The 25,621-nt window shown below is 56.4% G+C and overlaps 1 protein-coding gene across 8 annotated transcripts in view; it reads left to right on the forward strand.

Annotated features, from left to right (window-relative positions):
* NAV1 (neuron navigator 1) overlaps positions 1-25,621 on the forward strand; it is a 210,840-nt gene that overhangs the window by 166,601 nt on the left and 18,618 nt on the right. For 5 of the 8 annotated variants that reach the window (XM_067729886.1, XM_067729890.1, XM_067729891.1 and 2 more), the window contains 12 exons: positions 10,746-10,884; positions 11,331-11,628; positions 12,358-13,051; positions 13,526-13,969; positions 14,608-14,649; positions 15,260-15,408; positions 16,974-17,144; positions 18,128-18,180; positions 18,860-18,883; positions 18,992-19,069; positions 21,680-21,763; positions 21,952-22,063. In XM_067729886.1, the coding sequence (XP_067585987.1) occupies positions 10,746-10,884; positions 11,331-11,628; positions 12,358-13,051; positions 13,526-13,969; positions 14,608-14,649; positions 15,260-15,408; positions 16,974-17,144; positions 18,128-18,180; positions 18,860-18,883; positions 18,992-19,069; positions 21,680-21,763; positions 21,952-22,063 (2,288 nt within the window). The remainder of the gene's footprint in view (positions 1-10,745; positions 10,885-11,330; positions 11,629-12,357; positions 13,052-13,525; positions 13,970-14,607; positions 14,650-15,259; positions 15,409-16,973; positions 17,145-18,127; positions 18,181-18,859; positions 18,884-18,991; positions 19,070-21,679; positions 21,764-21,951; positions 22,064-25,621) is intronic. The other 3 variants (XM_067729888.1, XM_067729887.1, XM_067729889.1) reach the window with 3 other exon arrangements.

The following is a 25,621-nucleotide window of genomic DNA, read 5'->3' on the forward strand; positions in this document are numbered from 1 at the left end:
TAACGATGGTCTAAGTGTGAGAAACTGTCTTAACCTTAGGGCAGAGATTAAATTCCAGAACCAAGAAGGCAATGCTTGAAGCTTGGTGTTAGAAGCCAAGATGATAATTTTTAAAAAAATTTTTTCCGGGTCAAAGACATTTGAGAATCCAAAGGTATGAGCAGACAACAGAACATTGCACATACGCCTAGAATTTTGTAGATCACTACAGGAGCACCCAGTTCTCCAGAACAATTAAGTACTCCAAGCTAGCAGGCTCATTCTAAGTCACTCTTTTGCCGCTGCTGAGATGGCATCTCTTCAGATTCAGACACAGGCTTTAGCTTGACTGAACGGGGTTCTGCTGAGGACGGGCCCGTGATCCCACTGCCCCCACGGAAAACACGTCGACCTTCTAGGAGAGGAGAGTGCGCTGCACTGGCCGTGTTGACGGTGGTTGACTTGGCAAGGAAGGGGTGAGGGGAGCTACAACTGGGACCCAGTGAGTAGAAGTCCCCTCCCAGTAAAGCACAGGAGGAGCCGTTCCACACTCGCGGTGGCATAGCAGCCTGTGTGTGTTTACACCAGACCCTGTCTAGATGGCGTGGGGAACTCTGGCCCTCACGGAGTGACTTAACCGATGAGGGCAACAGTGGAAATGGGTGGTTTCATGATGTGGTAGGAGGATCAAGGGTCTAGTCTTCTCGGCTTTCACCTGAGCTGCGTCTGATCTCCAGGAAATATTTTCTGAATTTGTGATGCTCCTCTTTGTAATCTTCCCTGCTGGGTCCGAGTAAGAATTCATCACGGAGGCGTTGCACCGGATCTCCTAGAGTGATGGGCTCCTAAGCGGCGGTGCCTGTTTTCTCTCATTTTTCGTCTGTGCCGGTAGTGCCGGGTAACCTGTCTGTAGAGATTAAATCTGAATTTTAGGGTCCCCAGCCCTCATCATGCACAAAGGTAGCCTCAGCGTTCGAGAGTTGAACAGAATTCCTCAGATCTGTGGTTCAAACTGCGGTTCAGGAAGCGTCATTCACAGGTTGCTGGAACCGTCAGTGTTCACAGGGACTGGGGTAGAGGAATGAACTGAACTGTCAAAATATCAAGGGGGCCAGATAAGTCTCCCTGATCGTGCACGTCCTCCAGTTTCCTATCAGACCCTGGTTACCTGGTGCCGAGAGTTCCTTCTGCTTGGTGATCGTTACCCTTAAGACTCGGCAGGCCGTTAGCTCAAGACGTTTACATTGGCTTCTTCTCTGCCCCCCGCCCCCTGCTTCTAAATCTCTCTGTGTGCAGTTCATCCTTGTTGGCCAGACCAGGCTGGCTTGCCGTGGCCTCAGCCAAACCACAGACATGTAATGAAGCAGGCGCTGTGCTGCGCTCGCCCCGGAGAGCTGAGGCCACGTGGGCGGGTGAGAGCTTTGCCGGTGCCTGAGCAGAACATCGGTCTCTCTACGTGGCCTTGATTCATTTTCAAAACTGAACATCACACAGTTGCTCAGTTTCACTCTGACTCCTCCATGATCTTCTCTTCTTTTTCTTCCGTTTTAAATCACTTATATCCTCTTTAACCTCTTGAACACTCAGGACTGTGGCCAATAATTCAGTCTATGTGCCCAGCAATTCTGCCACATCTGGTGCCATTGAGAGAAGCACCGTTGACGTTTAACTGCAAACCACAGCTTTTTCAGGTCATGCACCAACTGTAACCACTGTAGCAGCTAATGAACCCCAGCTCTTCGGGGCTGACTTTCCATTGACCAAAAGTTTCCTCCAGGACAGCGCTTTCCAGTAGAAACATGGTGCAAGTCACATCCATAATTTTAAATTTCCTAGTAGACACATTTTAAAAAAGTGAAACAGGTGGAATTAATTACAATAACATGATTTATTTAATCCGATATCTTTAAGACATCATTTAAGTATGTAATATAAAATTATTAATAAGATAAACTGCATTCCTTTGTCACACTAAGTCTTTGGAATCTGGTACGAAGTCTCTGAAATTGTACCGCACGTCTCACGTCATCGGACCGGCTACGTTTCAGGTGCTCCGTGTGTATCTGCGCGTGGCCAGTGGCCGCCATATTGCACAGACCTAGGAGGTGACCACCTGGTAACCAAAGGGGCAGGAGGGTCACTTGCTCAAGGGGCCAGAGAGGGAGCATATCACCAACCAGATGCCTCGTTAGGAGCCATCGCCGTGGCTGCGAGTGAGCTCTGGGGGGGCCCTGGGCTGGCTGCCACCCGAGCGGCTCGCCTCCAGGAAAATGCCTGGAGGAGAAAGGATCAAAGACAGTGAAGAGTGGGGCCTCTTTGGAACTTTGGATTGAGGGGAGTCCAAGGTGTGTTCCCTTGTCTTCAGAGGCACCGAACTAGGCCTCAGCCAGGACAGGTTGTCACCTCTGTCGTTTGATCCCAGAACTCAGCATCTTCCTGTTGTTAAGAGTTCAGAACCCACCACCGCACTTCTGTAGCAAACAAGTGCTGAAGCCCAGGCCAGATTCAATAGGAAACACATGTGATGTTGAACCAGATGGCAGTGCCCCCGGTCAACCACCTTCTACCTACAAACTTGGCAGCGTCATGTGGTTTAGCCCGTTACCTTCCATCCTAGATGGTGAGCAGGGAGAGCTGTATCCTAACTCTAAGTGCTGTCCTCTCAGGGAAGCTGTGCATGTTTTCAAAATTAGAGCAAGGATCAGGATATCCACTTCCAGCCCTCCGGGCAGCCACCCCAAGAGCACAGAGTAACTTGGAGTCTCTTTACGTATTTAGTTCCGACGGGCTGGTCCTGGACCAAACTCCGTGTCCTCCTTTCCGGTCCCCTGAAGTAGAGCAGTTGGGAGTTGTGGGGCTGCAGAGCCGTCCAGGGGGCATCAGCTAAGGCACTTGCGTTAGTAAGATGTTCCTTTTGTCTTGAGCCGCAGCCACGCCGGCCCCGGGGCCCTGGAGCCGGGGCATCGCGCTCGCACGCCCTGGCTGTCCTGTGGCCTCCACCCTGGGCCTGATTTATGCTGACTCACCACCACTCACTGCTGCCAGGGGGACGTGTCAAGGGTCGTGCGTTGGTGACTCTTGGCCCACCCGATGTTTGTAGGTTTCATGGGATAGAGTCGCCCTCGTTGGTTCAGCAATGCGCACTGAAAGCCTCCCAGGTCCGACTCCGGCTTCTTTTTACAAGCAGCTGGGAATTCAGTTTCTGGAAATCGGGTCTGCCGTGTGGTCAGAGAGCCTCCTGCTGTCCTGGGGCGTGTTTCCGTTCGGACGGCAGTGATGCCAAGATGGAGAGCAGGAAGGCCTCGGCGTCTGCTGGGGCTGTAACAGCAGGCTCCCAATTCTGTAAACTTTACCTGGGAGTAAAAAATGATTCTAAAAGAAAAAAAAAAACAGCCCGACTCTTATAACCAGCCTATTGTATGGCGGACGTTCCTCAGAGGAGAAAATAAGGTTTCAGAGCTCTGAAACCTTAAAGCATTTACGAAGCCATAAAGTGGTAAATAACCAGAGAGATGTGTTTGCTGCTTCTCCAGGCACGCATGTTCTGGACCAGAGGAATGCCGGTTCAGCGTTTCGGTCTGCCTTCCTAGGACCGTGCTGGGCTGGGGAGAACTAAGGAATTTTCCTGTGCACCACGAGCCGGCCCGCCCTTGCCATCCGCTAGCCCACACCCTTGGCCCTCTGACTCCCTTGGCCACTTGAGTTCTGCGGGGAGACGTGTGGGAGGGGCGGCCAAGAGCTACACGACTGCTGGCGCTGTTCCCAGGGGGAGAGTGCGCCCCACCCTGTGCACTGCCCTGGGCCTGCACACACACACAGGGAGCGTCCGGTTGAGCTGCCTACCCTCCCCCGCCACGGTCCTTCTTCTCGTCCCGCAGAGGAGATGGGTGCACCCCTGTACCCCGGTGCTAGGAAGTGGGCAAGGGAACAGCAGAGGGATCAGCTGGCTCGCTTACAGCCCTAGACGGAGGGCTCAGAAATTTATTGAAGGAATGGTACAAGGTCACCACACACTGCCACTCCCACCCAACAAGAAAGAGCTGGAGAAGTGACAAACATAACTTAGGAAAGAAAAAAAATAAGTGTCTAAAGATGCAAAGTATTCTAACTGAACTCAGTTCCAGAGAGGACGAACCCTTCCTGGGAGAGAAAGAACGCTCGGCTGCTTTCATCTCAGGGGCCCGGCGGGAGGCAGAGGGTTAACCCGCCAGACATGAGGCTAAGGAGAAAACAGCTGGACTTTGTACAAACTTTCAACGGCTACATGCTCACTGGCTACAAGGAGACTTAGTCACAGAGCAAGTACGTCCCCACCCACCCTTAATTCTTTCCCCCAGGGCCTTCCCTGAGAGCACACAGTGGACGTGAGCCAGTGACCGAGGGCAGGGCAGAAAGATGGGACAGACGCCCCTTCCCCAGCTGGGGTGCACGGGGCATTAACAGAGTAGCCGGAAGCAGCACAGCATAGAGGAAGCCAAGAGCGGGGCAGGAGCGTGGAGGAGACCCCCTGCAAGGTACAGGGCCCTTCTCTGAGTGCACGGCGGTGGCCACCACCAGCTAAAAGAACTCGGTGGCCCTGCAAGCTGGCAGCTGGGCTGTAGAGCGTGGAGAGATCTCGGGGTCTTACCGTGGCCACGTCCCAAGCCCCATAGGAAGGACAGCCTTGATCCCGCCCCCAAGACGTTTGGAACCAACGTGACAACAAAACCTAGACCTAGCTGTACCGCAGATGAGACCGACTCATCCCTCAGGCCTAGCAGCCTGACAGAGGAAGGGGCACGTCATTTTCTAGGTGTGCATGTTGCCATCCACTTAACACACGGCATATAATAAGCAGTTATGAGACCTGTGAAGAAATGGGAAAATATCACTGGCAGAAAAATAGTCAATAGAAGCAGACCCACAGATGACTCTGTTGTTGGGATTAGCAGACAAGGATTGTCAAATATATATATTTCTAAGATTTATTTATTTATTTTTGGCTGCCTCGGGTCTTGGTTGTGGGCTTCTCTCTAGTTGTGGCGTGCAGGGTTTTTCTTTTTCTTTCTCTTCTCTAGTTGTGGTGCACAGGCTCCAGGGTGCATGGGCTCTGTAGTTTGCAGCACGTGGGCTCTAGTTGTGGGGCACGAGCTCAGTGGCTGTGGTGTGGCGTACGGGCTTAGTTGCCCGCGGCACGTGGGATCTTAGTTCCCTGACTAGGGATCGAACCCGCGTCCCCTGCATTGTAAGGCAGATTCTTTACCACTGGACCACCAGGGAAGTCCCTGTCAAATATTTCTAATAGGTGTTTTTAAGGATCTGGTAGAAAAGGTGGATTACATTCTTGAATAGATGGAGAATTTAAGCAGAGATCTAAAAGTTCTACAAAGAGAAAGTTTACCAATTCCCACTGAAGTGAGGATTCTTTGGAAATAAACTACCAGTCATTCTTAGAGAACATCTGTGTAGCATTTCCAGATCGTAACTCCTTCTCTGAGTTTGCGCATCCCTGCTTTCCCAAGCCAGGAGTTCAAGTCTGCCCACCGTGTACAGACACTGTATGAGGGGCACAGTCCTACCCCTCAGGGAGAGGTGGTCCAGCAAAGGGATGCACGGACATAACTACTTAAAGGCAGAATGCTCTGATGGAGCCAGAGATGAGTTTAAGAGGACGTACGAGAGGATGCGATTTCTCCTGACAAGGAGGATCACGGAAAGCCTCGCAGAAAACCGGCTGTTTGGTGTGGGCCTTGACTTCAAAGTGCAGAGCTGGGGGGAAGCCCATGGAGGCAGGTCGGGTCCATGCGCATCCCTGTCAAGTGCCGTGATGATGCCAGGGCTCCAGAATCTTCCGCAGACACAGATCCTCGCACAGTGGTGAGGAGAGCGGCTCCCGCTGCAGCCCTGTGCTTCTGGAAAGACGTGAGGTGAGCCCGCCGGCGGCCACCGAGGCGGAATCCGAGGGGGCTGGGAGTTAGGAGCAGGGGCTGGGGCTGAGCACCGTGCTGACCCGCGGCCTACACGGCGGGGCCGTGTTTCCGGATTTGGTCCGAGAACTTAGTCACCCCTTACGCTGAGTCCTCTCGTGTCTCTGGTCTGTGCTTCCGAGTTCATGTTTCATTTACATCTTTCCCCCTCTTTGCTCTGGGCGGTCATTGTCAAGTGTCCATACAGCTGACGCCACCCTGTAAATGTCAGCTCAGTGGATGTTTGCCACGTTGACAGCGAGCTTAACCCTGAGCAGAGTTTACAGGACTTGAATTCGGAGGGCCTGGCTACGACATTTATCCGTGCCGTCGTACGCTGTACGCTCACGATGGCTCACGGACGGTCTGCAACAGCGGGATGTAGAGTTTTGATTCGACTGTCTCAGCAGCGAGGAGCTAATGAAGGTTTGGGGAGATGCTGGGTCGGGCTTCTGATGATACTCAGTGTGTACTGGAAGGAGGGGAAACTCTGTTGACAGTGGGGGGGATGGAAGCCTTTCACAGGGCTTCAGCCAAGAGGTCGTTAGGCTCTGAACCGGAGCCAAAGCAGGAGAAACGTAAAGGAAGAAAAGATGGACAGGCCGGTAGTATTAGGCTGTCCAAGAAGTTCATTCAGGTTTTTCCGTAAGATGTTACGGAAAATCCTGAACGAACTTTTGTTTTGTTTTGTTTGTTTGTGGTACGCGGGCCTCTCACCGTTGTGGCCTCTCCCGTTGCGGAACACAGGCTCCGGACGCACAGGCTCAGCGGCCATGGCTCACGGGCCCAGCCGCTCCGCGGCATGTGGAATCCTCCCGGACTGGGGCACGAACCCGTGTCCCCTGCATCGGCAGGCGGACTCTCAACCACTGCGCCACCAGGGAAGCCCTGGGATTTTATTTTAATCATAAAACCACAAGGGCAAAGACTAGAGAGAGAGACAGGAGCCACATCCGGGGAAGCTGGGATCAGAGTGGCAGGTGTGAACTGCTTTATCAGCTCGAAGGCGAGTCCTAAGCCCACAGTGGGGACAACTGTGCAGCACCTCTGTTTGTATCCCAGGACCCTTAAAAAGCTTGCTGACTTGGTGACATCAGGTACCTTTAGAGGGGGAAGAGGTGAAACTAAAAACAGGAGGACTGGTTGGAAATTTATATAAGAAACCCTCAGACTCAGATCCCCTCGTCCTAGGAAGGCTACAGCCGTTCCCCTAGTCGACAGAAGACTGGAAACTCTGGAGAGAATAGAACAGGGGTCTCTGCACTCGTGGGCTCCTGGCACAGTGAAGGCTTAGATTTTGAGCCAGTATTGAGTGAAACTTCGCATATTGAATGTTGAGACCCCCCAGGACCTTCCCCAGCTCAGCTCTCAGAACACAGGTCTCATTCCCTCCAGGGAGGAGGGTGGGAGATTCATCTCTAGGAAATCTGAGCAGCCCCAGAGAAGAAACTGACATGAATCAGTCCCATTGCATCTCCCTATACTGACGCCATCGCTGACAAGTCCTGCCTGTGTACACAGAGCTTCCAATGAACTTATGATGAGGGTCCCAGTCTTACAGATGAGCAAACAGCCAGGGGTCGTCAGAGATGCGAGAAGGCGTGTAACACAGAAGCCTCCCGATACAAACAGAAAAGAGCAACTTGGAGCTGGAAACTAGGCAAAGAGATTGTAAACCTGCCCCTCCGAATGAATGAGTGAATGAATGTCTCTGAGAGATAAAAGAAGAGGTTGTGTCCTTGAGAGAAAGACCGATACGGTGTTTTCACCCTTGGAAATGAAAAATGGTAGCAGAAATGGAGGCAACGGAAGATAAAATTGAGGCCACTGCCCCAAAAATAGAGTCATTAATGATACTTCATAACACCCGGGAAGATGCTAAACGTTTCCAGAAAGGAAACAAAGAAACAGGTCACATTCTAGGGACGAGGAATCAGAATGGCAACAGTAGAGGCTAGGCGATGGAGCAATGCTTTTGCATTCTGCAAGGATATTGTTTTCAGCTAAGGATTCAATGCGTGGCCAAAATCTCCCACGTAAAATAGCATAATGACATTTTATAAGGCGTCAGATCTTACAAAGTTTGCTTCCCAAGCACACTTCTCCAGGAGCCTACTGGAGGAGGTACTTCACTAAAACAAGAATGTAAACCAACAGAGAGGAGGCCTGAGGTTCCAACTTAAGAGCCTCCAGAGGGTGGGGTGTGGTCCCCGATGCAGAGGGCAGACAGCTGCGGACAGGGGGCCGCATGGGGGTGCTCTGAAGGAAGCACAAAATCCGTTACCCGTGGTTACCCTAGAAGTCAAAGTGGGAGGGCAGAAAAGGGGCGTTTTCCTTTTTCCCTTTATATTTTTACATAATGTTTGAGTCTTGACTAGAGCCTATATTACTTGTGTAATTTTTCTTTTAAGAAAGAAAATATGCTCCCTCCAATGGACATGCTTAACCCTTCAGTCATGACGACAGAGTTTTCCTTCTGTTCAGGACCTGCAAAGGAATTTCTCTAGGTCCCCAACCCCTGGGGCCGAGGGCGGTACTGTTAGGAACCGGGCCGCACAGCAGGAGGTGAGCGAGGGAAGCTTCACCTGCGGCTCCCCATGACTCCCCATGGCTCGCGTTACTTCCTGAGCCATGCCCCCACCCTGCCCCCGGTCCGTGGAAGAATTGAAGGAAACCTTCAAATCCTGTAGTCAACCTTGCCCGGTAATTAGGCTGGAACTTTCTTACTACAGGAGAAAGTCTGTGATTTGGGAGGGGGAGGTCTTTGGGGCCAGGAGGAACTGAGTCTCTGAGAAGATAAACACCCCTCCCCCGTCTCAGCGTTGGGCTTTCCGTCAGTGCAGAGCAAAGGAAGGGTTTCTTTGGGGTTGGTGGACTGCAAAGTCCTCTTGTCCATAGGCGTTTTCTCTGCCCCAAGGCCTCGATTACCCGTAATTAATCTCTGCGCAAGGACAGGCTTCTTGTGTATTTGACCCGCTGGAAACTGTTTGTCAGAGATCTTGTCTTGACCCAGGAGAGCTGATAGGATGATAGGATCGTAAAACCAGAATTGATCTTTCCTGCTCAGTATGTGTTCTCTACGATGTGGGGTTGGGGGGAGGTGTTATTTTAGCCCAGGACAAATGTGAGATTTAATATATGTCACAAGTGGGGGGAGAAGAGTGGATTGTCATTTAATAATGGCCATATTTCACAGTAATAACGTCTAGCTCAGTCTGTAGTGTGGTCTAATCCCCGTGCTTTCTTTGCCCTTTCTCAATGTATTTGGATTAATCCCTGCAGAGCAACAAGCCAAACGTCCAAACCACCCACTTTCCTATTCCCAGCACATAAATCAGCCGGAGGCCAGCCGAAATCCGGGCCAAGCACTTAGATGACTTGTGTGTCTGATTTTTGTTCCATGATACGAAACTCAAAATAAATCTAAAGGGAGACGTTTCCCAGATACCAGCTAATTCACGGAAAACATCTTAAGCCGCTTCAGCACACACGTGAAGCTGACGAGCAAACTCACTGTGGACGCGGATGGGAGGGTGTAGAGAGAATTCCCACGGAATTACTAAAGTCTTAACTCAAGTCCCGTGTTCAGTCTGAGGCTCTAAAACTGAACACGGAAGTTCTGAAGCACTTTGTAGTGTCCAGAAGGAAGAGACAGAAATGGGGAAAGCCTTGGGCAATGGGACCTTTGAAAAACGGTTGTAGGGGATGGAAGTTGAGCTTTGGAAATAACGTGTGAACAAAAAGAAACTTGCGAGAGCAAGCACGGATGGTCCAAGAGGAGGTGAACGGTAGAGGAGGAGGCATCTCGTTCAGATGTTAAGAATAAACGTTCTGACTGTGAAACTTGTCAAACAGAAAAACCAGTAGCCAAGCGACTGTGGGAGAGTGACCGAGGCTGTGTCAGGCTCTCTGAATATACGGACCAGGGTTCTCGATATAAAGACGTACAGACAGATGTTTAACGACAGTCTCTCCCAGGCACCACAAGTCTGATATTCCGAGCAATTGGCAGAGAAATGAAACCATTCAGCACACATCTGGCCCCTCTGCTTGGCCACGGCACCTAAAGTGGGTTTACTTACCGGAAGAGTGGTACACGCTCTTAAGCAGCGGGACCCGGTCCCAGGATGGGGTGAACCCGATAAAGAGGGGGGCAGTGAGAAGTGACAGGTCTAAGCGGCTCTAGAAAAGATCAGTCTTTTTCCGGCCCTGGTTATCAGGTGTGGAAAAATTCAGGAAAGGGAGGGGAACTACCTAGAGAACACATCTAGAAATAAAGATACAGTAATTCTAAGAATGGAGGCTATATATAGGGACGGGAAATGGGTTTGTGTGATTAGATCCATCCAAGAATTATCTTGTCTCTATAATACGCCTTTCTGTTAAGGAGATATAACATCTTCCTTGACCAGATAAAGCTAGTCCCTTCTTTTTCTTTTAATTTAAATGTAGTAATTATTATATATTGGAGTATAGTGGATTTACAACATTGTTCTTGTTTTAGCCGTAAGGCACCTTGATTCAGTGTATGTCTAACACGTATATCTTTTCTTTTTCCTATTCTTTTCCCACATAGGTTATTACAGAGTGTTGAGTAGAGCTCCCTGTGTAGTCCCTTCCTTTTATGAAAGGACATCACCAAATTACAAGGAAGTTTAAATTACTCTTTGCGTTGCTGGCAAACCCAGGACTAACCCCCACGCTTTTCCCCTTCTGGCCGGTCTATATGCTGGAGTACAGCCATCCTGCCCTCATTATGGGAACTTTATTTCTCGCCGTGGCTTCTGTGTTGACTGCTAACCCTTCTCTCCTGTCCCGCAGCTGGGATGAGAGCAGCTCCATCAGCAGCGGGCTCAGTGATGCCTCTGACAACCTCAGCTCGGAAGAGTTCAACGCCAGCTCCTCACTCAACTCCCTGCCCACCACGCCGACGGCATCTCGCAGGAACTCGACTATAGTGGTACGTGCGAGTGCGGATGCCTAAGCCGCCTTCTGCAAGAGAACCGCGGGGCAGACCGGGCCGTGCCTGTGCGCAGGGTGGCACGTCCGCTCACCTGCTCTGTGGGATTAGTTCCCACGTGCCCTTGGCCAAGTCCTTCTTGAGCTGGTGGAAAGAAATCCCTAGCTGCCGGGCAGTCACCTAAGGCGTGAGCTGCTGTCCCGGCGGGCGGGCCTCTATCGAGCGCCCACGCCAGTTCGGAGGGATGCCCGTAAGTGCTGTCCCACCTGGAGAGGAAGAGAAGCCCGGGATCTGTGTGCTGTCCTCTGGCAGCCTGGAGGTGCGGGCGGAAGGCTGGTTCGCTGTCCACTCTGGAAGGGTCGGGCCACCCGGCAGCCAAAGCCCCTCTCTCCACCCAGTCCCCCCTTCCCCACCTGAGCGTCCACTCTGCCTTCTTTCATCTCCAGCTGCGCACGGACTCCGAGAAGCGCTCGCTGGCAGAGAGCGCGCTGAACTGGTTCAGTGAGTCGGAGGAGAAGGCCCCCAGGAAGCTGGAGTACGACAGCGGCAGCCTGAAGATGGAGCCCGGGGCGGCCAAGTGGCGGCGAGAGCGGCCCGAGAGCTGCGACGACCCATCCAAGGTTGGGGAACTGAAGAAGCCCGTCACCCTGGGGCACCCCGGGTCCCTGAAGAAGGGCAAGACCCCGCCGGTGGCCGTCACCTCCCCCATCACTCACACGGCCCAGAGCGCCCTCAAGGTCGCAGGTGAGCCGAGTAACGAGGGACCGGGGGGCCCAGGGCCAAGTCCTGCTTCCCTGGCTTCCTCACAGCCGTTAACCCTTGGGAGACGGCCAGCCCGCACGCTGCTTCCACGTACTGCCCACCCTAGCCTCCAGGCCATCCCGAGTCAGGGAAGACGGGCAGTACGATGTCCGTCGTGCAGATGTGGGCATACAAATGCCACGTGCTTAAAGCCTAGGCCCAGGTGTAGAGGAGGGGGGAGCCTGGCCTGACCTGCCTCACACCGTCCAGTGGTTCCGTCTCCTCTCCTGGGACACGCGGGTGATGCTCTTGTCTTCCTGAGGGCTTGGTTGCCGTCCCAGGGAGGTCCTGGCACACTGTCAGAATCATGCCGCTCCCAGCGTGGCTCCGTGGTGACCCGCGGCCTCCGTCAGGCCCCCTCTAGTCCCTAACCACCGGCAGACACAGCTGAGTCCCACCCCTTTGCTTCCCCCACCTTCCCTCCCTGGACCGGTGTTAGACGTCATTCCTTCTTGATCATCTTTGTGATCGCCTCTGCCGTTTCAACCAAAATGGGACCCCCTACCCTGGGGGCAGAAAACAACAATCGGAGGCCAGTCCCGCCCAGAGTCCCCTCCCCTCTGGCGAGAAGGGTCCTCAGCCTGCGGGGCTCCCGCTCGCCCGCCCACGGCACCCCTCCTCCCTGGGCCAGAGACGGCGGTCTCAGCGCTCACTCCTGTCCGCCTTCCGCAGGCAAACCCGAGGGCAAGGCCACCGACAAGGGCAAGCTGGCGGTGAAGAGCGCCGGCCTGCAGCGCTCCTCCTCGGACGCCGGCCGCGACCGCCTGGGTGACGCCAAGAAGCCTCCCTCGGGCATCGCGCGCCCATCCACGTCGGGGTCCTTCGGCTACAAGAAGCCCCCTCCCGCCACAGGCACGGCCACCGTCGTGCAGGCCGGGGGCTCGGCCACGCTCGGCAAGGCGCAGAAGACCTCGGGCATCCCCGTCAAGCCGGCGAACGGACGCAAGACCAGCCTGGACGTGCCCAACGGCGCGGAGCCCGGCTTCCTGGCTCCGGGCGCCCGTTCTAACATCCAGTACCGCAGCCTGCCCCGACCGGCCAAGTCCAGCTCCATGAGCGTGACCGGCGGGCGGGCCGGCCCCCGGCCCGTGAGCAGCAGCATCGACCCCAGCCTTCTCAGCACCAGGCAGGGCAGCCTGACGCCCTCCAGGCTGAAGGAGCCCTCCAAGGGGGCCGGCGGGCGGGCCACCCCAGCCCCCGTCAACCAGACGGACCGGGAGAAGGAGAAGGCCAAGGCCAAGGCCGTGGCCCTGGACCCAGACAGCGTGGCCCTGAAGAGCATGGGCTCCCCGGAGAGCACGCCCAAGGGCCAAGCGAGCCACCCCCCGGCCCCCAAGTTGGCAGAGCTGCCGCCAACCCCCCTCAGGTACCCAGGCTGGGCGTTTCCTCCTGTCTGCCCTCCCAGCATCCTCCCAGGGTCCCGGCGCTCCTTAGACGGGGCGGCCTGTTCCCTGCTGGCCCTGGGCCTCCCCCCTGTTCCCCGGGTGCCGGACGCCTCTTCCGTGTTTCGGAGCTGTTCTCGGTGCCCCCCGATGTGCTCTGAGCCTCTCCGAGCTCTTGCCTGGGTGGTTTTGCTGTTTTAGTTTCTCACACACACACGTCCATTTGTGCGTAAACCCACCCTTGTCTCCCTTGTGCATGTGCTGCCCCCTCGTTAAGATGGTGCCCAGGTCAGATTTCCTCCCCCGTATTTCCCAGTGGCATTGAGAGAAGCCCCCCGTGCTTTACAAAGAGCCCGAAAGTGAGGAAACAGGACCAGGATTTGGCTGCGATCCCACCTGCCTGTTGTTTCTCTAACTCCGTGATCCTGAATGTCCTGTTTTATCGTCACTTCTCTCAGGGCCACGGCTAAGAGCTTTGTCAAGCCACCCTCCCTAGCCAATCTGGACAAGGTCAACTCCAACAGCCTGGATCTCCCTGCGTCCGCTGACGCCCATGCGCCGAAGGTCCCAGATCTTCACACTCCGGGCCCGGCCGCCGGGGGTCCCCTCCCTTCTTGCTTCAGCCCCAGCCCAGCCCCCATCCTCAACATCAACTCCGCCAGCTTCTCCCAGGGCCTGGAGCTCATGAGCAGTTTCGGCGTCCCCAAAGAGACCCGCATGTACCCCAAGCTCTCGGGCCTGCACAGGAGCATGGAGTCCCTCCAGATGCCCATGAGCCTGCCCGGCGCCTTTCCCAGCAGCGCCCCTGTGCCCGCAGCCCCCGCGCCCCCCGCCGCCCCCGCAGAGGAGGACGCCGAAGAGCTGACCTGGAGCGGAAGCCCCAGGACTGGGCAGCTGGACAGGTGGGTGGGCGGGGCCGAGCCCAGGGAGCCTGCTCCTGCCTCCGGGCCTGTTTGACTGCTGCTCTGTGACCGGCGACACTTGTGTGCACATTACGTAACCCCCTCTGCTTCTCAGCACCTCTTAAGGAACAGGATTTCGTTCCTGTGTTTAAATTCTGATTCTCACCTGCTACACGAGGAACCAGTACACAGTCGTTCAGTGACTTCCCCGAGCCCTCATGCCTGGTTTAACCTGCCATCTGAAGCTTCTGCTTCCTAATCATTGGCCCCAGATCACCCCTATTATGTCACATCCTGGTTTTCCTCTACCACAGCATGATCTTTAGAAAGGAAATCAGAGGGAACTCCCTGGCGGTCCGGTGGCTGGGACTCCACGCTTTCACTGCCCAGGGCCCGGGGTCAATCCCTGGCTGCCGGGGAGGGGAGGCGGGGGGGTGGGAAGCTAATCAGAGAAAAACATCAAACAATTTCCCAACTTGTGAGCCCAGGGGCGGCTGTGGCTGACCTCCCCTTTGTTTATGGCGACGGGGGCCTCACGGCCGGATGCCCTGGGTCCCGGTGTTGCGTCCGTCAAACCTCTGCCCCCAAACTCTAGTTCCTGAGATGGACCCACATGCTTCTCTTTCTTTCCTCCACAGTAATCAGCGGGATCGGAATACTCTTCCCAAGAAGGGGCTCAGGTAATAACCCTTACATGTGTTTTTCTCTCCTATACCTGGGGCTCCTGGTCTGTATGAGAAAACGTCACTCGCCCTGTCCCAGGCTCCAGTCATGCGTGTGGTGCCCCTTTCGGCCGGTCACGTGTACCTGGTTCCCGTACATCCTCCCAGGCGCCCACCCAGGCTCACTGTTGTGTGTGCGTCACCTTGTAGCCGGGGCTCAGGTGACAGAGGAGAGACAGGCTTGCACATGGGACTCACGCACTTCCCCGCACCAGCCTGTGTTGTCTGCCCCAGTCCTGCCAGAACACGCCCCCCCAAACCTGAGGGAGAGCGGGCCACCTCTGGCCACTCAGGTGGGCAGTAGGTCCTGCGGTCCGGTGATTCCTGCTGCTGGGAGGTTCGAATGCCGAGCTCTGTCCCGGGCCTCCGTCATCTCGGCCTAGCTCGGGCAGCCCCGCAGGGGCGTCCCCAGCCCTTCCGCCCCTCCTGAGGTCCGGGAGGATGCTGCTTCCCTCCGCACCCCCCGTAGTCAGCCCCGACGGCTCCCACCTCCTCGTCCTGCTTTTGGAGCTCACCTCTGAGCTCAGGTGGTAGAAGCCCAGACCGAGCTGTTGGCTGCCGCCCGCAGGTACCAGCTGCAGCCCCAGGAGGAGGCCAAGGAGTGGCGACACTCCCACAGCATCGGGGGGCCGCCCGAGTCCGACGACCAGCCAGAGCTGCCGTCGCCCCCTGCGCTGTCCATGTCCCTGAGCGCCAAGGGCCAGCTCACCACCATAGGTCAGTGTCCGCAGTCACCGCCGTGCAGGGGGGCCGGCAGGGCAGCGGGGCCTTGGGTTTCACCCCATACTTGGTTCGCGCCGTGATGGCCGGCTCACGGGTCTCAGTTCATGCATCCATCGTGAGACGCACGGCTGAGTGCGCCAGACCCGGACCTGAGCCGTGGCCCCTGGGCCCGGGCTGTGGGGTCCTTGCAGCATCAGAGAGTCTGCCTGTTGGCGTGGAAGAGCCGTAAGGGAGGCCCAGAGCAAAACCCGGTGCAGCCAGAAGGGAGCCGCCGCACCCAGCGCCGCGACACAGCGTTGGGCAGCTGGGGAGGCAGGGGGTGAGCGGTCGAGTGCAGCCGTGGGTCTGCCCCGGAGCCGGGACCGTCCAATCCTAGAGGCAGGGCTTAGGGAGACCCGTGCTGGCCTCTCCTTTCCTGGTGTCTGAGGAGAAGGGGAAGCTTGTGAGGAGGCGGCAACTCTGCTTCAGAGACGGGAGGGGCGAAGGCCGGGGCTCACGGCCCTGCTTCCTGGGGCGCCGAGTGCCGGGGGCCCTTGAGGACAGTGCCCGGGCCGGCCTGTTGCTTCCTTCCTGCGTCTCCAAATCCACCGCCTCTTTCAGCGGGGCGAAGGAAGGCAGTAAGCAAAACCTGCAGACCTGTGACACGCCTGTGGGACGACTGGGGACTCTGAGGAAACTAGGAGTCGGGGTCATCTTGCTAGAGAAGGGCGCGATGCTAAAGGGAAGGTCATCTGGTCCCTGAGAGCCATTAAAACGAGGGCGGGGCCAGCTTGCTGTCCGTCTCCATGGAGACCACACAGGGGGATGAGGAGCCGGGCCAAGCCACGATCATCACCTCACACACGCCGAAGGGCCCCGGGAGAGGTGGGGTTGTCTTCTTCTCGGGTCTTCCCAGAGACTGGATGTCCACGGAGTGTCCAAGGAGCCCCACCCCCCGCCCCAAGCATGCACGCGGAGAGGCAGGGGCCGAGGGGGCTGGGCTGCGGGCCAGCAGGGCTGCACAGCCTCCCGGACCCGCTCACCGGCTCTGGCCTTCCAGCCAGGGTCATGCTGGGCACCGGCCGTGTTTCTGGGGAGTGCCGCTCCCCTCCGTGGTGCCCGGCCGTGCGCCCCACAGCCTGAGCCCTGCCCCTCGCTGGTCCTCTTCATCACTCGGATCTGAGCCTTGCTCCGAACTCTCAGGCCTCCCTGGCAGCCCGTTGTGTGTTAGAGAAACACGACACCCCGTTTTCATCGGCACATCCAAGTGATGCGAAGTTTTCAGAAAAGCTGCCGGGCCCCCAGCATGACCTTCGAAAGCGACCTCTCTGGGCAGACAGGCCCGAGGGAAGGGCGTTCAAACAGCCTTCGCTCTTCGCCCCGGCTCAGACGCAGGGTCCTCCTCGTAGGGCTTTGCTCTCCCAGGCACGGCCGCCTGCACACCCGCCGCCCGCCGGCCTCCTCTCTGCCCCTCCATCCGCCTCTGCTCCTGGCGCCCCGCCCCCGGGACCCAAAGCTGATGCCCCTGCCTCTTCTCCCGCCCTCCCCTCCCTCTCCTGTCCCCCCCTCTGTCCTTCCAGTGAGTCCCACTGCGGCCACCACGCCAAGAATCACCCGCTCCAACAGCATCCCCACCCACGAGGCGGCCTTCGCGCTGTACAGCGGCTCCCAAATGGGGAGCACCCTGTCCCTGGCCGAGAGACCCAAGGGGATGATCCGGTCAGGATCCTTCCGAGACCCCGCGGACGACGGTGAGACTTCATGCCAGCGCGGTTCACGCTCATCCCAGCTCTGCTGGGTCCCCTCGCGCACCGCTGCCGCCACCGCGCACATGTCTGCCTCACAGAACATCCGATTGGGCCATTTCAGCTCTCTCTTCCCGTCCCTTTGAAGGGTCTGGGGGCCCAGAAACCTGGGGTGGCACCGTCTAGCCCCGGGGCTTTGGGAGCCCCTCCTAGTGGGGGGAGGGGAGGCAGCGTGGAAGGCTTATTGAGAGGGTGCCCTCGGAGCACGCCGCCACCGTCCTCCCATCCCCCCAGTCGTCAGAGGACAGGACCGCTTACGGGGACGCAGAGGTAGCTCTTAAAGCCTTACGAGAATTAGGCATCTCATTCCTCTTTCGAGAACGTTCCGAAGACCAGCTTCAAGGGCCGCCCTCTGGGCGTGGTGGTCAGAGCTGGAGCCCGGCTTTCTGGGGGTGAGACTTGGTGACGTCAGGACGCTCATCCCGGGGGCTTTCCTTGCCGACCTGCTCCGGTTCTCTCAGTAGGGCTGTCGTTCATGAAGAATCAGAACGAGTGTCTTGCACTTGGAGACTTTTTTCATCTGAACGGTCCCCACTGCGAAGAGGAGGCACAGGCAGAGTCGCGATTCGTTCTGAGCAGCTCTGATGAGAACTGCCTCTTCCTCAGCAGCGACAGTGCTTTCCTGACGGGGGAGGCGGTGACCCGTGCCCGGGAGCGTCTCCTCTCCCGGAGCCCTGCGCCCTCGGAGGGGCAGGCCAAGCACAGGGCCCTCGGCCCGGCTGTCCGAGAGCACGGGCCGGAGCGGGCAGGCCAGCTCTGCCTGGAACTCGAGTCCTCGGTGGGGCAGACAGCCGCGTCCTCTGTTCTGTTCTCCCTCTCTGCTCCAGGATCAGAACCCGAGCCCCTGCCTTAGCACTCCTCCTGGGAACCCTCCCCGGGTTCCCCGGCCGAGCGCTCTGCTAACCCTTTGCGTTCTGCTTCTCTTGCAGTTCACGGCTCAGTGCTGTCCTTGGCCTCCAGTGCCTCTTCCACCTACTCCTCAGTAAGAGCCTCGCTTCTCCACCCCCCCCCGCACCAAATTGCGCCCTGGACCCTCCTGGGGGCGGGGCGGGGCGAGGTGGGGGCCCCTGGAGCTTAGGGCACGAAGTGGGCGCTTCTAGACCTCGGTGGTCCTTCCGGCCTCACCGCCAATCCCTGAGCGACCCTGGCGCCTTTTGTGCCTCCTTTGAAAAACGGAGAATCCCCTGGTCGTGGAGGCGTTCCGTGCCCGGGAGGGTGGGCCGCGCTCAGGGACCCCAGGACCCCCGCTGTGTGCAGAATCTGCCCCAGGTTCCTCGTGGGCCCTGGGCCCGCGTCTGCTCGTGAGGCGTAAGCTGGTCCTCAGGTTCGTGCTGCCCCTAATGCTTTACTCCTTCAAGTTGGTGGCGACAGGGTTAGCTCTCAGATCAGCAGTTGCATTTCCTAGCCTTCCTGGCAATGGCAGAGGTGGCTGTGACCTCTGCCCCAGAGGTGTGCCGTATTGAACCGTGGTCTGGGGTCTGAGTCCACCCCGTGCAGAGCCAGGCCCGGCCACAGGGCGTCAGCCTCTGGGCGCTTCTGCATCTCGCTTCCCTGAGTTCTGCGCGCTGCCCTTGCCTCCGTAGTAACGGCCTTCTCTCTCCCTTTCTCTCTCTCTTTTTCTCTCTCTCTCTCCCCACCCCGCTTCTGTGCTCCTTCACCAGGCTGAGGAGAGGATGCAGTCTGAGGTAGGGTCCCCAGCCTTCGCCCCGGCCTCCTAACACCCCTGCACCCCACTTCCTCGCGAGCCGTACACCTCTTCTGCCACCGTAAGTGCATCTCCGTCTCCTTCACAGCAAATCCGGAAGCTTCGCAGGGCCCTGGAGTCATCCCAGGAGAAAGTAGCCACCTTGACGTCGCAGCTCTCCGCCAACGTGAGTGCCGGGGAGGGGACAGCCGGGCAGCTGTCTGGGCCCAAACCAGATGAGTTCAGCCCCAGGAGAACTGTCTCATAAGGTGTCCCGTGGGCTTTGATTCCAGGCAGCGGAGGATCTGGAGAGCGGCCTCCTCCTCCGAGTCGGGGTCTCTCTAAGGAGCCATTTGCACCCCCACCCTAATTCATAGGTACGGACGAGCGCCCGTCCGACGGCCCGTGAAGCCCCTAGAGAAAGAGAAAAGGGTTTATATCAGTGGTTCTGCGTGGAGGTGGGAACAGCCTTGCCACTGGCCGTGGACAGGAATAGTCACGGATCAGAATTACATATCCCTGGGAACCCTCTGCCTCTGCCCGTGTCGTTGTTCATCCCGTCGCTGGGCAGGCACACAGCTGGGTAGTGGGACCCCACCTGGGAACGGCAACGCTCTTAGGAGGCCGGCCCGGGCTCCGGCTCCTCGGCCACAGCTGCCTTGTCTTCTGGGGCCCCTGAGCTTAGCTGGGGAGCCCGCATTCTTGTCGCCGCCCTCAGCCTGCCCAGAGTACATCCGCTTAGAATGCGTTTCTTGTGGCCTCGGTTTTTCCACCCTGGGAGATGGGGAGAAACGAAGCTGCCCCCCAGACTAGGCCGCAGAAGCCTCTCCCCAGCGACCGAGCTGCAGACAGAGAACATAAGAGCCATTTTCCCCCAAAGCTGTAAACAACAGCTGAGCCGGATCTGCGGAGCTTTCCAAGTGTTTGCACAAAGTAACCATGTCTGCAATTTCCGCAGTCCTTGCTGGTTTTTTTCTCTTCCCTTCCTCTCTGGGGAGCCCAGCTGTCAGGCCTGGGTCTCACTGGAATCAGGTAGAAGACCCGGCACCGCGGTTTTGCGTGTTTCCAGTACATTCGGGCAGCGAGCGGTGTCCTCACCACACTGGTTGTTCTCTTTGTTCTTTTTATTCTCTTTCCCAAACTCTGGGTCGGTCCGTTGTATTCTTACTGGCTTGCACGAAGCTCGTACCAAGCCTCTTCCCCACAACTGGGGACCCATAAGAATCGTAATAGAAACAAGACCCATCTCTTCTGTCCCTGGCGCCTCACCCAAGGCCATCCCGTCCGGCAGAGCCCGGGAAGTTCACGTCTGGGAGACGGCAGCGGGGGAGGGGTGTCAGAGAGCAGGAGCTCGTCTGACTCATTTACACCCTGTCAGTGTCGTGCTGTCCAGTCTGGACCAGAGCCAAGAGAATGAATTTAGAAGGTGACTCTCTTAGAACAGGAAGTTCCCTTTGGCTGAGAGGAGAATCTGAATGCTCAGACACGACGGTCCTGAATTTTGGAGACAGGCTTTCGCTGGGGGTCAGAGTCCTGGATTCTGGAAGGCTCTCTGCTGTTCTCAGGGTCCCCTGATTCCAAACCTTGTGTCCTGTTCACCAGGACTCCCCAGCTGCCCACGCTGGGCACAGCCTGGACGCCTTCCCCCTCCCACATGCCAGCCTTTCTCCAGACCCCCGGTTGAGCCCCGAGGGCATACAGGCTCCCTCGTGGGGCTGGGGGTGAGGGAGGCTCAGAGGAGGGACAGGATGCGGGGCGGCAGCCCCCCCAGAGGAGAGGGAGCCCCAGACGGGAAGAGGCCGGCATGGAAAAGCCCTGAGGAGCCGGGGTCTCGGGGCCCCTCACGAGGAGGCACGTGCTCACAGACGGGCAGGGATGTAGGGACCAAACAAGAGGTGACCCAAGGCCAGGAAGGCAGGAGCTCCCAGTCCAGAGGTGGAGGTAACCCCATCGAGGCACAGACGTGCCAAGGAGCCTGGCCTGGACCAGAGAGGCCTCCAGCCTGTGTCAAGGACAGGGGGCGAACACTAGGGTCGACCCCCAGGGAGGCAGAACCACTGGCCGACAGGAAGCAGGGGTTACCGGCCCCCAGAGCTCTGTGTGGAGTGCGCCCCTCCCTCGAAGGGCCACAGTTTACTCCCCGCGAACCGCGGCTGTTCCTCTCCCAGGGTGAGCGTCCCCCTCTCTGGTCCCAGCCTCAGCACGCCCCCCTTCCCTGCAGGCCTTCCTGCTGGCAGAGCTGGAGTTCCTGCCCCTCCCCCTGCTGCCCCCCCAAGTCCTTGGGGGCCCCTCGCGGAGCCGGCCCGACACCTAGTGGCCAGACTGTGGAATTGCCGCGAGGTGGCCCAAGCTACCGCTCCAGCCCCAGGATCAGGGAAAGGGTGGCCAGAACCGAAGAATGGAGGCCCCCTGGGCGCGGGGCTGGGAAGCTGTCCCAAACCCGTTCTCTGGGAGTGATGGGGCCCTGGGGGAGGAGTTCCACCAGGATAAAGCGACGGCCCCCGAGGGGACGCCCCCTGGAAGCAGGGGACAGTCCCACCTCCGCAAACAGTAGGTGTCGCATCCCTAGACGCCTCCAAAGACCTGCCCCACCCTGATGCTGTCTGTGCCGCTTTATCATTCAAGGCGCTGGGCCCCCCAGGAATGTTCTTCGGGCCAGAAATGGGAGCAAGGTGTAAGAGCCCCTATGCGGTTGGTCCGCTCTGAGACCTGCAGTCAACTTAGCCACCTCCCACAGACGTCTCCTCCCTTCCCCAAACCCAGGCACCTGGGGAACCCCCATACGTGTTTGTTTCAGGCCAACCTGGTGGCGGCCTTTGAGCAGAGCCTGGTGAGCATGACATGCCGTCTGCGGCACCTGGCGGAGACAGCCGAGGAGAAGGTGAGCGCGCGGGTCGGGGGACGGACAGGCCAGGCTGGCGCCCCCCCTCCTGCCGCCCTGGCTCCTCCACCTGCCCCAATTCCCTGCCCTCCACATGGGGTCTGGAGAGTCCCGAGCCCAGCCCCTGGCCGGGCACAGAGCAGGTGTCCCCCAGCCACACCCGTGACACCATTTCGTTTCTCTCTCAGGACACTGAGCTGCTGGACTTACGGGAAACCATAGACTTTCTGAAGAAGAAGAACTCTGAGGCCCAGGCCGTCATTCAGGGGGCCCTCAATGCCTCAGAAGCCACACCCAAAGGTAGGCCTTCCGGCCACAGGGCTGGGCTGGAAAGAGGCTTACTGCAGGATTTCTCTCCACGTCAGGTTTCTAGAAGGTGGGGGCCCTCCGACGGTCAGCGAGGAGCAGTGGGGCATGACCCCACCACCCTAGAGGGTGAGGGAGAGGAGAGGGTCCTCACCTTCGACCTCAAATGACTGTCGAAGACAGTCGCTAACATAGCACTTTCCTCTTACGAACGCGAGGTACTCCCGCTGTATAGCCCAGCGGTCACGCTCCTTGGTATCTGCCCAAAGGAGCTGAAACGTTATGTCCCCACAGAAACCTAAACATGGATGTTTACAGCAGCTTTATTCACAGTCAGCAAAACTTGGAAGCAACCCCGATGTCCTGCGGTAGGCGAAAGGATGAGTAAACTGTACCATAGCCAGACCACGCAGTGTCACTCAGCATTATAAAGAAATGAGTTAATCAGACAGCGAGAAGACCCTGACCGTGTTAAGGGCGCACCGCTGAGTGAAAGAGCCAGTCGGGAAAGGCTGCGTGTTGTGTGGTTCCGGCTGTATGACATTCCGGGAGAGGCGAGACTCTGGGGACGGTGACAGGGTCATGGCTTTCGGGGCTGGGGGCGGGGAACGGCGGTGGGCAAGGCAGAGGATTTGCAGGGCGGTGACAGCACTCTGTAGCACACGGTGATGGGGGATATGTGTCCTTCTCCGTTTGTCCAGACCCACAGTATGTACCACCAAGAGCGAAGCCCAGTGTAAACTCTGGGCTCCGGGGGACGGTGACGTGTCAGTGCAGGTCCATCGATTGTAGCAAATGTAGCTTCTGGTGGGGATGGTTGATAGTGGGGGGGCCGTGCACGTAGAGGGGCAGGGGGTAGTGGGGCATCTCTGTACCTTCCGCTCAAATTTGCCATGAACCTAAAAGTGCCCTGGAAAGTAGTCTAAAACACTAGCACTTTCCACCTTGACGTAAACGTGTGCGTGCGCAGACGTGTGTGTAACCCCACTTGATCCTCACTTCGGTTCTCCGAGGGGAATGAACCGACTCTTCAGATGAGACCGAGATCACATGGGTCCCGTGGGGCTCAAGTGACAGGTGAGCCTGGGATTTGACCGCGAGTCAAGCTTTGCTAGAGAAAGTCAGGATGAGGGGTGATCTGGGCGGGGGGCTGGGGGTGGATGAAGGTGGTCACGAGGTGCAGCCTTCCGGTAGGAGATAAATAAGTACTAAGAACGCCAGGTGCCACGTGATAATACAATTAACACAGACAGCTGCACGAAAGCGGTTGAGAGTAAATCCTAAGAGTTTTCTCATCACAAGGAAAACACCTTGTCCAGGGCTCCAGCCTCAGCTTTTTCTTCTGACTGGGTACACTCTCCCTAGTGTTCACGTCTATGCGGTAGCCCTGTAATCTCTTTTTCTTTTAAATTGAGATATAATTCACACCTTTTTAACACGTGCAATTCAGTGGGTTTTAGCATATTCAATAAGGTTGTATTTACAACCATCACCACCATCTAAATCCAGAACATTTTGATCACCCCACAAAGAAACCCTGAACCCCTAGCCGTCACTCCCCCTTCCTCCCTCCTCTCAGCCCCGGCATCCACTAATCCGTTTTCTGTCTCCGTGCATTTGCCTGTTCTGGACATTTCATGTAAATAGAATCATGCAGTATGTGGTGTTTGGGGGCTGGAGCTCCATCCATGTTGTACCATGTGTCAGGACTTCCTTTTTATGGCTGAATAATACTCCATTGGCTGAATAATACTCCATCGTATGGGTGGACCACACCTTGTTTATCCATCATCGGTTGGTGGACACTTGGTTGTTTTCACCTTCTGCCTGTTACGAATAACACGACTATGAACATTCATGCACAAGTTTTTGTGTGAACAGATGTTTTCGGTTCTCTTAGTGTATAACCAGCAGTGGAACTGCTGGGTCATGTGGTAGCTCTGTTGACTTTTTGAGTAGCTGTCAAACTTTGTCAAAACAGCTGCACCCTTGTCCTTCTTCCCAGCACCTTGAGGGTTTCAGTTTCTCCACATCCTTGCCAACATCTGCTGTTGTCATTTTTTGTGATAGCCATCCTAGTGGAGGTGAAGTGGTATCTCGTTATGGTTTGGGTTGTAATTTCCTCAGTGGCTAAGGATATGATGGGCCTTCTTTTCACGTGCTTATTGGCCATTTGTATCCCTTTATGGAGAAATGTCTGTTTAAATCCTTGGCCTATTCTTCAATCAGGTTTTCTTTTTACTGTCGAGTTTTAAGAGTTTTTAGTATATTCTGAATGCTAGCCCCTCAGCAGATACATGATTTGCAAATGTTTTCTCCAATTCTGAGTTGTCTTTACTTTCTGACACTGTCCCTTTGTAACCGAAAGTGGGGTCCGGCTACTCGCCGCTCAAAAGCCAATAAAGAGGCCAGGTTGGTGGAGAGGAAAGTTTACTTTACTTTGGATGCCGGCAGTCCGGTGGGGAGGACGGACACCTGTCCAAAGGCCGACTCCCCCCACTGACAATCAGTGGGCGGGAGCTTTTGTAGACAGAGGGAGGGGGCAACATGTAGAAACAGCACAGTCAGCTCTGACAGTCGTCTTAAAATTGGTCATCGGTGGTCTGACCAGCGTCATCTTGATTCTTTTAGGTACAGTTAGGCTTCAGTTCCAGGGTCTGTTTGTTCCCATTTCCTTGATGCCAGTTCTCGGAATTGTGGCAGCTTAGGTCATGGCTACAGCCTGGTCATCGTGTAGTTAACTTCTTCCAGCTGGTCGGGGTTTCAGTGTCTATAAGCCAGCTCACAGGGTACGGCTCAGAATATTATCTGTAGCCCTTAAGGAGGAACTAAACGTCCTTGACCATGCTTAATGACTAACCTATTATTATTATTTGGTCTCCTTTGACTGTTTTCCTTTGTTTCTGTATTTCCTCACTTCTCTGATTAAACTTATTCTTTGGCTAAAGTTTTTCCACAGACAAAAGGCAGGCTGAGGACATGGGAGTGGCAAGGACCACGGGGTCCTGCTCCGTTTCACCTTGAAGAACCAAAGCTTTCCATTTTGATGAAGTGTAATTGATCTGTTTTTTGTTTGTTTTTGGTTTTTTTTGCGGTACGCGGGCCTCTCACTGCTGTGGCCTCTCCCGTTGCGGAGCACAGGCTCCGGACGCGCAGGCTCAGCGGCCACGGCTCACGGGCCCAGCCGCTCCGCAGCACGTGGGATCCTCCCGGACCGGGCCACGAACCCGTGTCCCCTGCATTGGCAGGCGGACTCTCAACCACTGCGCCACCAGGGAAGCCCTGATCTGTTTTTTTCTTCGATTTGTGTATGTGTTTGTGTGCTTTAGGTGTTGTATCTAAAAAACTGTTGCCTGATCCAAGGTCATGAAGATTTATTCCCACGTTAGCTTCTAAAAGTTTTATGTGGTTTTAGCTGTTTCATTTGGATCTTTGGTCCATTTTGAGTTACTTTTCCTATATGGTGTGAGGTAGGGGTCCGACTTCATTCTTTTATAAGTGGCTGTCCTGTTGTCCCAGCACCATTTGTTGAGAAGACTATTTTCCCCATTC

The sequence above is a fragment of the Pseudorca crassidens genome, chromosome 2 (genome assembly GCF_039906515.1).
Source record: "Pseudorca crassidens isolate mPseCra1 chromosome 2, mPseCra1.hap1, whole genome shotgun sequence".
NCBI lineage: Eukaryota > Metazoa > Chordata > Mammalia > Artiodactyla > Delphinidae > Pseudorca > Pseudorca crassidens.